Below are 14,581 nucleotides of genomic sequence, written 5' to 3' on the forward strand. Positions count from 1 at the left end.
ACCAGAGGGAGCGTTTTATCTTTGATAGGATCGATACCTCCTCCTCCAGATCTCTGCCCTTTAATTGTTCCAACAGAAATCCCTGAAGGTCTCTTTGGTGGAACCTGGCCCATTGTACGGCTGGAATGGCTGCCGTCATAAGACCTAAAACAGACATTACTTCCTTCACCGTACATTTGGGGCTGCATTGAAGAAAAGATGTTCTCTGCCACAGATTCAAAATCTTTTCTTCCGGCAGTATAATTTTCTGATCTACAGACTTGATCCAGTAACCCAAATACAGGATCTCCTGCGTTGGGGTTGTCTTGGATTTCTCCCGACTGACAATCCACCCTAATCGACTCAGGCTGAGTTGAGTCAACTCCAGATCCTGAGAAAGACGACTCTCCGAGTGTGCCGTTAGGAGCAGGTCATCTAGATAGGGAATAATTGAGACTGATTGAAGTCTCAATGGAACTAGTGCCTCTCCGAGAACCTTGGTAAAGATTCTCGGGGAGGATGATAGACCGAAGGGGAGCGCTCTGCACTGAAAATGGTAAATTTTTGTATCTATCTGCACTGCCATCCGAAGGAATTTTTGGCATTCCTCCCTTATTGGAATATGCAGATAAGCATCCCTTAGATCCAGGGTAGCCATAAATATCTCTTTCTGGAGATTCTTTATGGAATAAATGGACTCCATCCGAAATCTCTTGTAACGGATGGAGCGATTCAGTGGTCGGAGGTTCACAATTAGTCTGAACCTCCCTGACAGCTTTTTTACCACGAAAATGTGCGAGTAAAAACCGTCTCATTGTTCCTGAATAGGGACTGGTGTCAATACCTCTTGATCCACCATTTCCCCTATCGGTAAAGGTAAGGCCTGGCCTTTTCTGAGTGACTTGGAAGTTTTGTCACCAAAAACTTTGAGGGAGGGCTGCTGTGGAATTCCAGCACGTGACCCCTTATTATATTTAAGACAAACTCGTTCGAGGTTGTCTCTTCCCACTGTGGAAGAAATTTGCTTAATCTTCCTCCCACAGGAACCCTGACATCACTGGGGCTTGGGGTCCTGATTGGGGCGGCTAAACATTATGCCCCCTTTCCCCTTACGTCCCGACCAATGCTTTTTGGGGGTTGAACTCTTCTCCGATTTAGAGGGTTCCTTAAAGGACAAAAAAAATTTCTTTGAAAATTTTTCTTTTTTTGCGGGAAAGGTTTTCTTTTTATCCGCCGTCCTCTCTAAGGCGGAATCTAACTCAGGCCCGAAGACTAGTCTCCTGTAAAAGGGACGCTGCACAGGCAGGTTTTAGACGCCGTGTCTCCCCCCCCAAGTTTTCATCCATACCGACCTCCTTGCTGCCACTGAAAGTGCTGCTGACTTAGCCGTAAATTTTACGGAGTCCGTGGAGGCGTCAGAGATGAAACTAGTGGCCTTAAAAAGCATAGGGAAGGATTTCAAAAGGTCCCCCCTAGGAGTGCCTGCTTTTAGATGTTCCTGCAGTTGTGACAACCAAAACTCCAGGTTTCTAGCTACACAAGAAGTGGCTAGAGCTGGTTTTAAGCCTGCCATAGAGGCATCCCAGGCCCTCTTTAAGACAATGTCTGTTCTCCTGTCCATTGGATCTTTCAGATGGCCCATATCCTCAAAGGCCAGATCAGCCTGCTTTGAGACTTTGGACAGAGGGGCATCTAGTTTAGGATTTTTATTCCAGACCGCCTCTGGGCTCTCATCAAAAGGGAACCGTCTCTTAAGGGAATTAGGAAAGAAAACCTTTTTATCTGGTTCAGACCACTCCTTAAGGACATTGTCAGAAAGCACCTTATGTATCGGGAAAACCCTTGCTTTCTTTTTCCCCAGAGCCTCATGCATCTCATCATGTCTGGATAACTGAGTTTCTGCCTCCTCAATTTCCAGCGTATCATAGATAGCGCCCATTAGCTCATCTACTTCCTCAAGAGACAGTCTATACTTTGAGGCTTTAGATGTTGCTTGATCCTCTTCCTGATCAGAATCTGTGTCAGAGGAATCAGGGCTAATCAACGTGGGGCTAGGCTCCCTGACCATACGGGGCTCCCGAGCTGGGTGTTGTAAAGCATGGTGAGGAGGAGATTGCAGTTGTTCTATTAGTGGAGGCAGCTGAGCCTACATCAGTGATTAACTCCCGGAGGGACTTAAAGGTCGACGCCATTTCCTCTTTGAAGGAGCCCAAAAATGTAGCCAAAGGGGAATCTGCCTCAGATTTAAGCAAGCTTGCAATGCATTGCTTGCATAGGGCCTTGTTAGAGCCAAAGGATAACCTATTCCCACAATTAGGGCACTTTTTGCGGCCTGCCTTGTCTTCCTTTGGTAGCTCTTTAGCCTGCAAACAAGAAGACAAAGAATTTTTTAGCGTAAGCTCCATGTCCCTCCTTAGAATCACCACCAACTGCATACATCCTTAACTGTGAGTTAACCATCACCGTGGGGGGTACTACAGATCCCAGCCTACAAACACCACCACTCCTTAAACCACCAGAGTAATAGCATGCCCAGCAGCCTACCTGGGATTGGCTGGTGCCTGCCTCCGCCGGAGTGTCCTGGGGAATAGCCTCCATGGTCCCCCTCTGCCGCTCCGGATCCCGCCGCTAGTCCTGTATCGTTGGACGCTGGTCGGGACTGCACAGGCAAAGCGCTGGCTCTCCCTCTCCTCCTTGTACCCTAGAGACCCGGAACCGGAAGTCTCTGCACACAGTGATGACGCGGTTCCGCCGGAAATGGCGCTCGGCGTCTCCAACCCCACCGCAACAAGGAGCCGAGATGGAAGGTTCCACTCACCGCTCCTGGGGGAAACCGGCGTCATTCTGCCCCTGGCCACCACGGCCCTGGAAGGAGGAGGGTAAACGGGTCTGCTCCGATTCAGCTGGACGGTACCCAAGCCACAAACAAACAGGTATGGACCCTCTGCAGCCAAAAACCAGGACCCGGTCCCTTATGGCTTACAGGTTCTCAGGCAGCCCCTGAGAGGGGCCTCCAGGTTTCTGGCAACATGTTCCTCCGACGGAGGAAACACAAATGACTGACCAGGGACCTGAAGGACCGCCTTTTTGAACTGTGGCAATGCGTTTCCTGTGTCGATGGGAGGAGCTCCATCTCTCAAGGGCTGTCCTGGAAGAACACTTATATTTCAAACCGCAGAAATTTCTGGTAAGCGGGAAACTTAGGCACATGGAGATATGCAACTCCCCTCCTTGCAGGATGGATATAGCTGATCGAATTAAGAAAGAATCGGATGTTCAAGTGCCCATTCAGATCTTCGTGATCTAGAATGGGTCTTACCTCTGTTTGGTTCTGGAACCTTAAAAGGTTTGAGCCAAAAAAAAACCCTGTTCCACTAAGGGAACCCTTGCTATCACCGATAACAGCTGATCCAGGAGGCCCGAAAGAGACTTCTTTTTTTCTCTGGATCCTTAGGAACATTCTCCGGAAACTCTTGCTTAAAGACTGCCCCATCAGCAGCCCAAGGACCCCATAGGCAGCACCCAAACAGGGACCCAAACCCCGGACCCTCAGATCAAAAGCCGTCTAAGCCATCCAGGCTCTCAGAAGTCTAGTCGTAACCTAGAGAAAAAAAAAATTGCAGAAATCCCTCTGCTCTTGACATTGTGCCTGCCAGATCTTGAGAATCGCAGGACCTTTCCCCTCACCCAAATGAGTGGGGGTGCTCCTTCATGAGAAGGCTTTAGCATTCTGCTTTGTGGGCTTTCTGCCCCCAAGATCTTGGTGCTGCCCTTAGGGACTTTCCCTTGAACCTGATGATTGAGACCGTCGAGACTGCCTAGAGGCAGATGCCCCGGGCATAGGAGAGGCAGCACGATAAAAGGGAGAAATGTTTGAACCTCTTTTTACTGGTAAAGAGAGCTTTACCCTTTTGGATGTACTTTGTATTTGTACAATGTATTTTGGAAACAAACTGGCCAAGAGCTTTCACATGGTCCTTTGCCTGATCAATATTTCAGCCACAGAACTCTGCGAGAATACACTAGTCCAAGCATAAGCCATAAGGCTTAAAACGATAGTCTTTCATAACATCTACTGTGAGACAGTGCGTCAGATACACCAGCCCATTGCCGGGCCTGCTGATCAGGCAGAATCTCAGGTATCTCCACAAACTGTTCCTTAACCCTCTGAAGTCCACATTTTCAATGAGTTAGCGTGACTCAAATGTGCTCCCCCAAAATGGTGGAGCAGACGTTATAGGGTTAATGGACTGCGATACACAAATTTCAGCAAGCACTGCAAAAGACATTGTCTTAAAAGGGAAGTTCCAACTTTAATTTGCTGGATCCTTTAACATCAGTGCATTATCCACTGGACATGCGAGACTCTGCTCACTGAGGTTATTGCAGCATCAATTGCTGGAACCCCCCATTTCTTCATAGAAATGTTCCCATTCAGAATACTTAAGCTATGCATGAATAGGAAAAAATATCCCCCGGTGGAGGAGGTTCTAAAGAACCTAATTAGAAGTAGATACCTCAAGAGCCTGTGCTGCAGGCAACAAAAGGGTTAGTAAAGGGAGTACACAAGCACTTGACTTGTGAGGCTACTCCCTCCCTGTTAGGATCCTCCGAAGAGGAAAAATAAGTATCTTCCAATATTTGGGAAGATCTACCTGATCCCCAGCCTCCTGCACCTCAACAAAAGGGCCCTGAGGACTAGATGAGAATCTGCTATGTTTAGTCCTACTATGGAGAGACATCATAGCATTAGTCTTCTTTCAAATTTTTAAATGGTAGAAGAAGAAAAAAAAACAGTTTGTATGATATAGTGATGAAGTTCTACCCTTGACGGCTCAATCTGACTAGCCTTATCCCTCTCAGAGGTGGATGACATTCTTTGGAAATGCATTTAGTTTACAGTGCAAAATAAAGAACCTTTTGGAGAAGTTCCTGGTCCCATTAGCCTGAAGCATAGAGCAGAGGCTCCGAGACCTTACAGGAAACGTTCAGGAACTGGGAACTCTCAGGTTATCCCACAATCCTGGACCTTCGACAGCACCCTGCCAGTAAAACTTTATGGCCTCACTACCAAAAAGTACTGGATCCCAGGGCCCAGCTCTCTAGGAGAAGCGTTTGCAAGCAAAACCTTGTTTCTTCGGACACGAGGCCCAGGTACCATTCATTTAGCCCAAGAAAAGGACATCAGAACGGATCCGGACAGCATGGCTAGCCCTCATCAAGGATTACTACCCGAGGCGCTCAGCTCAGCACATCTTTACTCGTGACCAACACCTTAGACACTGGCAAAAAAAAAAAAAAACTGAGGACTTCCAGTAATGGGAGGGGTTATATAGGGGAGTACACGCCTTTAGGGGCGTGCCAGTGTCCAGCACCTGTCGGTTCGATATAACCCACATAGCAACTACTATGGCTCTGTGTCCCCTGATGTAAGAAAAGAAAATGGGATTTTTTTTCTACCTACCGTAAAATCCCTTTCTCTGAAGTTCATTGACGGACACACAAGATTAGGGCTGCAACTAACGATTATTTTCATAATCGATTAGTTGGCCGATTATTGTTTCGATTAATAACCTTAAAAAAAAAAAAAAAAAAAAACAAGTGGGTCAAATCGACGTTCATTTTCAACCACAGTGACTGGAAAATTTGGAAATAGAAAACTTCTTAGTCAAAGGAATTTTTCCGACAGTGTATGTGGTTTTCGCTCAGAAATTACATTAATTTTAAAAACAAGTGAAAATTTCAAACAAAATTCTTTCATTCAGTGAATGTGCAAAGATTTTTCGTCTGAAAATTCTCACCTGAAAATTGATCTGTGTGGCCAGCATAAGGCTCGGTACACACCTATGCAGTTTCCTTTTGATCTGTTTCTGCAGTACGTTTTTATTTTTGCGCACGTGATTTTACTGCAATTTGCATTTTTGCATTTTTTTTTGGGCAGATTGAAAAACACAAATTTCTGCAAAAATGCATTACATGCTTTTCTGCAGCTTCTCCATTGAAGTATATTGAACCAATAAAAGCACCTTTTTGCATTAAAAGTCCCTGACCCTTTCAGATGTGAACGTGTCCCATAGGAAACCATGTAAATGAACTGTAGTGCATTTCTGCAAAAAGCACCAATAAACATGTGAACCAGGTCTAAGACGTTTAGTAACATAATGGAGTTAAAAAAAAACTAAAAATTAGCCCCTTATAGTAGAAAAAAAAGCAGATAATCACTACTGTAAGGGGTTCATTTTTTTACTGTAGAACAGTGAAAGTAATATTTACAGTAGCGATTATTTGCTCTTTTTGTACTATAAAGGGCTAATTTCAGTTTTTTTTAACCCCATTATGTTACTGGCCGATTAATCGATTATGTAAATAGTAATCAATTAATTTCATAATCGATTAGTTGTCGATTAATTAATTAGTTGTTTCAGCCCTACACAAGATCAACTGTGGGTATAGAATTGGGTATATGGGATTGTATGATATTATCATTTATTTTAATTTTTTTTGTAGTTGAACTAGATGGACTTGTGTCTTTTTTCAACCTGACTAAGTAAAAGCACTCTTCGCCTTGACCTTAGGGTTATATCGCCACCTTTGGGAGTAGGAGTAGGCAGAATCTAAAGAAAAAAAAAAAAAAACCCAGCACCGCCCAGGGGCGATCCTTCTTGGCAGTAACCCCCAACTCCGCTCCCAGCAGCTCAGTTTGTCATAAAACAGTATAAACATAAATAGGAGGGCTGGGTGCTGTGTCCGTCAATGAACTTCAGAGAAAGGGACTTCACGGTAAGTAGAAAAAAAAATCCCATTCTCTCTTTCGTTCGTTGACAGACACAGCACTCTTAGTTTTGACCTTAGGTACCGTATATACTCGAGTATAGGCCGACCCGAGTATAAGCCGAGGCCCCCAATTTACCCCCAAAAAACTGGGAAACCTATTGACTCGTGTATAAGCCGAGGGTGAGATATGCCTGTCCATCCCTGTGTGTGTGTGTCCATCCATCCATCCATCCCTGTGTGTGTGTGTGTCCATCCATCCCTGTGTGTGTGTGTGTCCATCCATCCATCCATCCCTGTGTGTGTGTGTGTCCATCCATGTGTGTGTGTGTGTGTGTGTGTGTGTGTGTGTGTGTGTGTGTGTGTGTGTACATTTTCTACATTCCCTAAAAGAGAGAACATGCAAATAAAGCATTGCATAGGGGGAGGATGCATGAAGTTGAGAGTTCCTGGGACATTAAGGCAGTGGACTGTGGAACTGGAGGAAGTAGGAATGTCAGCAGCACTTGCCAAACAGGTGTGGTAGTGATCAAAGTATGCAGATGGCACATAATGTGTGTGTGTGGCCTTGTGTGTCCAGCCTACCTGTGTCCCGAGCCTCCGTCCGGTCCCGAGCCTCCGTCCGGTCCCGTCCCGTCCCGAGCCTCCGTCCGGTCCCGTCCCGTCCCGAGACTCCGTCCGGTCCCGTCCCGTCCCGTCCCGAGACTCCGTCCGGTCCCGTCCCGTCCCGAGCCGAGCCGAGCCTCCGTCCGGTCCCGTCCCAGGATCACCGCTCTTCGTCGGCGCCCATTCCCCTGTTCAAATGCCGCGCCTCCCTGTCTGTGATAGGCGGAACACAATTTCCCAGCAGTCTGTGTTCCGCCTATCACGGACATCCTCTGATCCTCGTCCATAGTATGAGGATGAGCGGATGTCCGTGATAGGCGGAACACAGACTGCTGGGAAATTGTGTTCCGCCTATCACAGACAGGGAGGCGCGGCTTTTGAAAGTTAGAATGGCCGCTGTCTGTCTGCTCGACACGCTGTTCGGGCAGACAGACGGCGATGACTCGAGTATAAGCCGAGGGGGGCACTTTCAGCCTCAAAAAAGAGGCTGAAAATCTCGGCTTATACTCGAGTATATACGGTACGTACCAGGGGAGCCGCATGCCGAACACCCTGAATAAACGTGCACACCAACGAGTGAGTCGCTAATGGCCGCTGAAAAAAAGATAGCTAGAGCCGATACCTGTCCCTTGATGGTGCTCAAAGCGCGTTTCTGATCAACTCCCTGCTGCAAAAACAGCAGGATCCTAGAAACCGAATAGGACCGCGGATGCCACCCCATAGCCTCACACAAGAAGATGTGGGCCTTCCATGTGCAATGATAAATCTTCCTAGACATGGACTTACGTGCCCTTAACATAGTGGAAATCACCGAAGTCAGCAACCCTCGGTCCCTCAGCACCCGGCTTTCAACAGCCATGCCATTAAAGCCAGAGACGGTAAAGCAGGGTGGAATATGGGACCCTGGGAAAGAAGGTGCTCTCGAAACGGCAGCCGCCAGGGCACGTCTCCCACCATTCATACTACGTTGGCGTACCAAGGACGCTGAGGCCAGTCTGGAGCGACTAGAATTACCGATATCCCTCCGCCCCTATCCTTTGGAGCAGACGAGGAAGAATTCTGAGAGGGGGAAAGGCATAAATGAGTTGATAATGCCAGCGCATCTGACGCATCTGCCCAAGGATCCTTTGTTCTGGCCACAAATCTCTGCACCTTCCGATTGAGAGGAGAGGCCAGGAGATCTTAGTCCGGTGTGCCCCATCGCCGGCTAATGAGATGAAACACTTCCAGACAAAAAGGGACCACTCCCCCTGGTCCAGCAACTGGCGGCTGAGATAATCCGCCTGCCAGTTTTCTACGCCCATTGCAGAATGTGAGAGACCTCCAGCGCCGCTGCAAGCTCCTCGTCCCCCCTGATTGACGTGTACCACCACCATGGCATTGTACGATTGGATCGGGCGACCCTGCAGCCGCTGCAACCACATGGAGAGGCACAGCCTGAACGCCCGCAGCTCCAGAACATTGATTGACAGGCGAGATTCTTCTGGGGCCCACCGGCCCTGGGCCAAATTAAGACCCCCAAATGCCTCCCTAGCCAGTCAGGCTGGCATCTGTCATGATCACCATCCAATGGAGAGGAGGAAACGACTTCAAGAACCAAAGAGCCGGGAATCTTAGCCAAAGAAGCGAAGCCTTGACTAGATGTCTCACCTGGATTTGACAATCCAGGGATGTCGGAGATTTGTCCCATCTGGACAAGATCTCCCTCTGCAAGACCAGAGTGTGAAACTGAGCGTATACGGAACTGCCTCGAAAGTGGCCACCCTGAGGCCCAGAAAGCAAAAACATAGCAGCAACCTCTTGCGGGACATAAGTAACCGCACAGCGAAGAATCTGTCGGTTGCTGAAAGAAAGACCTTTGCCTTTGAAGAATCCAGAAGTACTCCAGGCGTTGGGTCGGAAACACCGACCTCTGGAGATTCAACACCCAGCCGAACTCACGAATGGTCTTCATGGTAATCGTCATATCCTCTCTCAATTCTGAGGCTGCTCTCAGGAGGAGATCATCCAGGTAACCCACGATCATGATCCCTCGTTGTCTCAGCAACGCCAGAACCGAAGCCAGCACCTTGGTGAAGAACCTCGATGCTGGTGCCAGGCTAAAAGGAAGTGCCACAAATTGATAGTGCGTGTCCCCGACCACTAAACGCAGGAACCTCTAGTGCCTGAGGCATATGGGGACATGCAAGTATGCGTCCTTGATGTCCAAGGAGGCCAGGAAATTCCCCTGATGTAGCGCCGCCACCATGGAACGGACAGATTTCATCCTGAACCTCCGTACCCTCACAAAACAATTGAGGGCATTGAGATCCAGAACCGGACGAACCCCCCCCCCCCTCCCCTTTCTTTGGAACTATGAAAAGATTGGAGTAGAATCCCCAAAATCTTTCGGAGGCTGGTACAGGAACTATTACCCCCCGCAGTAGCAAGTCCTGTACCGCTCCAAACAAGGCCTCCTGACGAGACGGGAGAAAATGAAGATTGAAGTGTAAAAACCTGTCTGGCGGAGAAGAAAGAATGTCAGGATATCTTGTATCCTGACAAAACCAGTTCGCAGACCCACTCTTCGCAAAGAAGTGAAGATCACCGGTCTGCAAACTCCCAAAGGCAACCCCCCACCCGTAAGTCAGGCAGGGGTTAACCTTCATGCGGCTGTGGACTTGTCCGCAGGCTTGTTTGGTTTGTGATGCCAAGGGCGTCTTTGTCCATCTGCGGGAACCTTGTTGGACTGGGAACGCCCAGTGATGTCCTTAATAATGTCATCCAAAGAGGCACCAAACAGCCCCCCCCCCCCCCCAGGGCAACTCCGCCAAGACTTTCTTAGATGTCTGGTCCGCTCACCAACATTTGAACCAAATAAGCCGGCGCAGGATTACAGCTGACGCCGAGAACCTTGAAAGCAACGGGGCCGCATCTAGAGCTTCACAGACATACTTAAGCCCGGGCACCAACTGCTCTGCCAATTCCACACATACTGGGGAGACTTGCTCATTCCCCAACTCTCAGTGTAATAACTTGGCCCATTCCGTAAGCGGCAGTGACACCAGAGCCGTGGCTAACACCGGATGCAGCACTGACCCCACCATCATAAATATAGACAGAGCAACCGCCCCAGCACTTCTGTCGGCAGGATCCTTGAAAGAAGGGGACCCATCCACCGGAATCATAGTCACCTTATTTAACCAGAACACGGGAGGGTCAACGACCGGAGATGCCCATTTCTTCAAAAAACTCTCCTCAAAAGGGGTAATGCACCGCAAAACAGCTAGGAACTGACAAGGAACACTGTGGGCGTTCCCAATCCTTGTGAATAAACTTATCAAAATAAGCCAGTTAGAGAAACGCCTTAGCGGTACGGACCAGCTTGTGGGACCCAAAGGGAACTGACACCTCTGCAGATGTGCCAGCCGTATCCTCCATCTTTAAAGTATCCCGTACCACCCTGACAAGTGCCCCCACTAGCGTCTTCTCCTGCACCGTAACTGATGCAGAGGATTCTTCCTCATTGTCCAAAAGGTCAGGGCTCGCCTCCTCTGAACCGTCCAGACAGGGGCCGTCTGCTACAGTGGGACCCGATTCTGAATCAGAGCCCTCCCCAAAAGATTAGGGGGTGATTTTTACGCCCCTTATGCCCGCATGCCACTTCCACCCCGGAAATAAATGATTCCAGAACCGCCAACAAAGCGTCCAGGGGTACCGCCGACCCTGAAGAATCAGCTGCCATCGTAGGGGCGTCTGCCATATCTGCCATACCTCGCCTGTCACCACCCGGGCCTTCTAAAGCAGAGAAGAAAGAAAAAATGGCAGCTCTGCACTCGGATAGAACACCAGCTCACCCCCTATACCAGGACGCCCAGAGTCCACCTGGAGAAGCCCCACCTAGGTCAGGTAGGTGCACGCACCCCCGATGCGCCCAGCAACCGGCAGCACCCCCGGGAAGGAGGGGAGGGAAAAAAGAAGAGGGGAGAATGGGAGAGCCTGGTACCCCCAATCGACCCCCCCTGGGAGTGCCCAGCTGCTCCACCGTGCCTGGGACCGGTGGAGCCCCTACTTCTCCTGCAGGGATTGCTGGCCGCACTCCACAGACAGACCCATCTCCCGCCTCGACGGAGTGGCTGTCGGCCATGGCGACACTGTGAGCCAGACAACAGTAGCCCGGTCATATGTGCGCCTGCAAGACTGTACCTCACCGGCCGCCAAGTCCAGAATGGGGCCTGTCGCGGCCAAACCAGTGCAGAGCTAAAGTCTGCGCGTGCTCGATGGCCAGGCTGGGGAGAATACCAGGATCTATATTATCCTGCCTATCACACAGCTCAGTTATTGATTGCAGATCACAGGAAAAAAAAAAAAGGAAAAAGAAATAAACAAAATCCAAAGAACCACAGGTCCCAGCAGGGAGCCAGATCCTTCTTCTATACTAGGCAGAAAAATCTCTGAGCTGCTGGGAGCAGAGTGGGGGGCACTGCCAAGAAGGAGCGCCCCTAGGCGGTGCTGTTTTTTTTTTTTTTGTTTATGTTCTGCCTAGTCCTACTCCTAAAAGGTGGCGATATAACCCTAAGGTCAAGATTAAGAGTGCTGTTTCAGTCAATGAACGAAAGAGAAAACTCACCTTCACTTCTGTGATTCAACATCTGTGAACTCCCTCACCAACGCCACATATACACAGTAGAGACATAGTATGTCCCATGTAGTAAACAAATCCTGCGTACAGTTTCACTTTAAAAAGAGGGCTTTTTTTTTTTTTGGCCCCACAGACTTCAATATAACTCCCTGACTTGGGTGTTTTACAAGCGTTTTGTCGCTCCTTTTCTGCTCAAGCCACCGCTCTCCATCCCTAATTTCCCCCCCCTAGTGCTTTCTATTGGCTATACAAAAAAGCCTGAAGCTATAAAACGCTTGTAACACATTTATAAAATGCTTTAAGCCCCCATTCACATCAGTGCAATTTGACATGTCAAATGTTTACTCCTTTTAAATTATAATTACAACAGAAACTACCCAAAGCCCACACCGCGTGCCCCCCCCAACGCCTGCGTGCCACACCGTGGAATGAGTGACTTCTATAGTGCTACCTATGCAACTGAATCGCCTCAGGGCGCTTTCTTGCCACCAGAATCCATCTGCGGCTTTTTGCATGGTCCTTAACCCCGTAAGGTCCTGACACGCTTACAAACACATACAACATTGACATACACATATTAAGGCCAATTTTTTTAGATAGGGTCTAATTAACCTACCAGCATGTCTTTGGAGTGTGGGAGGAAACCCACGCAGGCACAGGGAGAACATGCAAACTCCAGGCAGATGGTGTCGTGGTCAGGATTTGAACCAAGGACCCTATGCAGCTAGGTGAAAGTGCTAACCACTACACCACCGCCTGCGTGCCACACCGCGGGGCCCAACGCCTACTTGCCACACCGTAGGACTCTAATACGGCCACTAAAAGAAGTTACAATGCAGTGCAGCACACTGATGTGATTTTTGGCATGTTATCACTGAATGTGCATGTCTCCATCCTAGTACAGGGATCCACACAGGGTGGGGGATGGGAGGACATCGGTATACAAACACACCCAGAACACTAACCAAGACATTTACAGGGACCAGAATGTTCCAGACCTAATCACTAGGCCTAAGCACATCTCTCCTGTACGGCACTGTATGAGAGGGCAGGGACAGGTGCTCTTTGTACAGTGCTGCTGCTGTCTATTGAACACCCATATGAAGGATAACAGAGACCTGGGGAGTCTCACTCCCACCGTTGCAGTACATACCGCACAGGACCTCCTCTCACCTGAATATTCGTCTCTTTGCCTTTTAACGCTTTCACTGTGAGCTGCATCTCCGGGTCCAGCCGGGATCACCATAGAGTCTACCAAGCGAGCTAGAGCGGCTCTTACAGCTCACTGCTGAAGTCCTCCAAAATGACAGCGCTGTCACGTGGAGCGACGACCGCTGTTCCGTCAGATATGGCGACCCATCACTGAAGTGACGTGTGTGGCCGCCATCTTGCTACACCCGCACTCCTCCACAAGTGACGATACACCGAGAAGGAGGCAAGCGGACATCTTGTTACACCCACCGGAATTTTGAATTTCACAGTTATTTTTAACAGGAAACAAAGTTTAAGCGGCAAACCTGCTGATTTCACAGGTTTGCTAATGTGAGCATTAGCTGCTTTTATAATTCAAGATGTAAACAGTCCGATGGATTTCCGAATACTGTATTTCACCTTATAAGCTCCGTTTCCTGTTAAAAATAACTGTGAAATGCAAAACTCCAGTAGGTGTAACAAGATGTCTGCTTGCCTCTGTCACGACACATTCGGCTACCCATCACATTTTGCTACCCGCTGGAGTGCGCATGCGCGACGCCACCATATGTGTTCCAACACTGTTGTAAGACCACTTTGCCACAGGGCCACTCGCAACGCTTCAGGCATGGCCTCTCTTCGCTCAGCATAATTATAATCTAACTCTATGTCCACATATTAGTGCCATCTGTCATAAGTGCCACGTATCAGTGCCATCTGTCATCAGTGCCACCTGTCAGTGTCACGTGCCATCTGTTATCAGTGTCACGTTTCATCAATGCCAGGTATCAGTGCCATCTGTCATCAGTGTCACGTGTCATCAGTGTCACGTATTAGTGCCATCTGTCATCAGTGTCACGTATTAGTGCCATGTGTCATCAGTGCCACGTATAAGTGCCATCTGTCATCAGTGCCACGTATAAATGCCACCTGTCATCAGTGCCACATAGTGCCATCTGTCATCAGTGCCATATCAGTGTCACCTGTCATCAGTGCCACATATTAGTGCCATCTGTCATAAGTGCCACTTATCAGTGCCATCTGTCATCAGTGCCACCTGTCAGTGTCACGTGCCATCTGTTATCAGTGTCACGTTTCATCAATGCCAGGTATCAGTGCCATCTGTCATCAGTGTCACGTGTCATCAGTGTCACGTATTAGTGCCATCTGTCATCAGTGTCACGTATTAGTGCCATGTGTCATCAGTGCCACGTATAAGTGCCATCTGTCATCAGTGCCACATAGTGCCATCTGTCATCAGTATCACGTGTCATCAGTGCCACGTATTAATGGCATCTGTCATCAGTGCCACGTATCAGTGCCATCTGTCATCACTGCCATGTCAGTGTCACGTGTCATTGTCCTGGTGCTCCAGGGCCTTTAAAAGTGTAATAGGTAGTCAACAAGTTAGAT

The 14,581-nt window shown here is 48.7% G+C and overlaps 1 protein-coding gene across 1 annotated transcript in view; it reads right to left on the reverse strand.

Annotated features, from left to right (window-relative positions):
• Positions 1-13,310, reverse strand: part of UBL4A (ubiquitin like 4A) — a 55,648-nt gene extending 42,338 nt beyond the window's left edge. Inside the window, exon 1 of the mRNA XM_077478816.1 lies at positions 13,151-13,310. Within this exon, the coding sequence (XP_077334942.1) occupies positions 13,151-13,198 (48 nt within the window). The 5' untranslated portion in view covers positions 13,199-13,310. The remainder of the gene's footprint in view (positions 1-13,150) is intronic.
• Between the last annotated feature and the right edge of the window lie 1,271 nt (positions 13,311-14,581).

The sequence above is a fragment of the Lithobates pipiens genome, unplaced genomic scaffold, assembly GCF_037356315.1.
Source record: "Lithobates pipiens isolate NorthernLeopardFrog02 unplaced genomic scaffold, aLitPip1_a1.2 Scaffold_1, whole genome shotgun sequence".
In the NCBI taxonomy this organism is placed as follows: domain Eukaryota; kingdom Metazoa; phylum Chordata; class Amphibia; order Anura; family Ranidae; genus Lithobates; species Lithobates pipiens.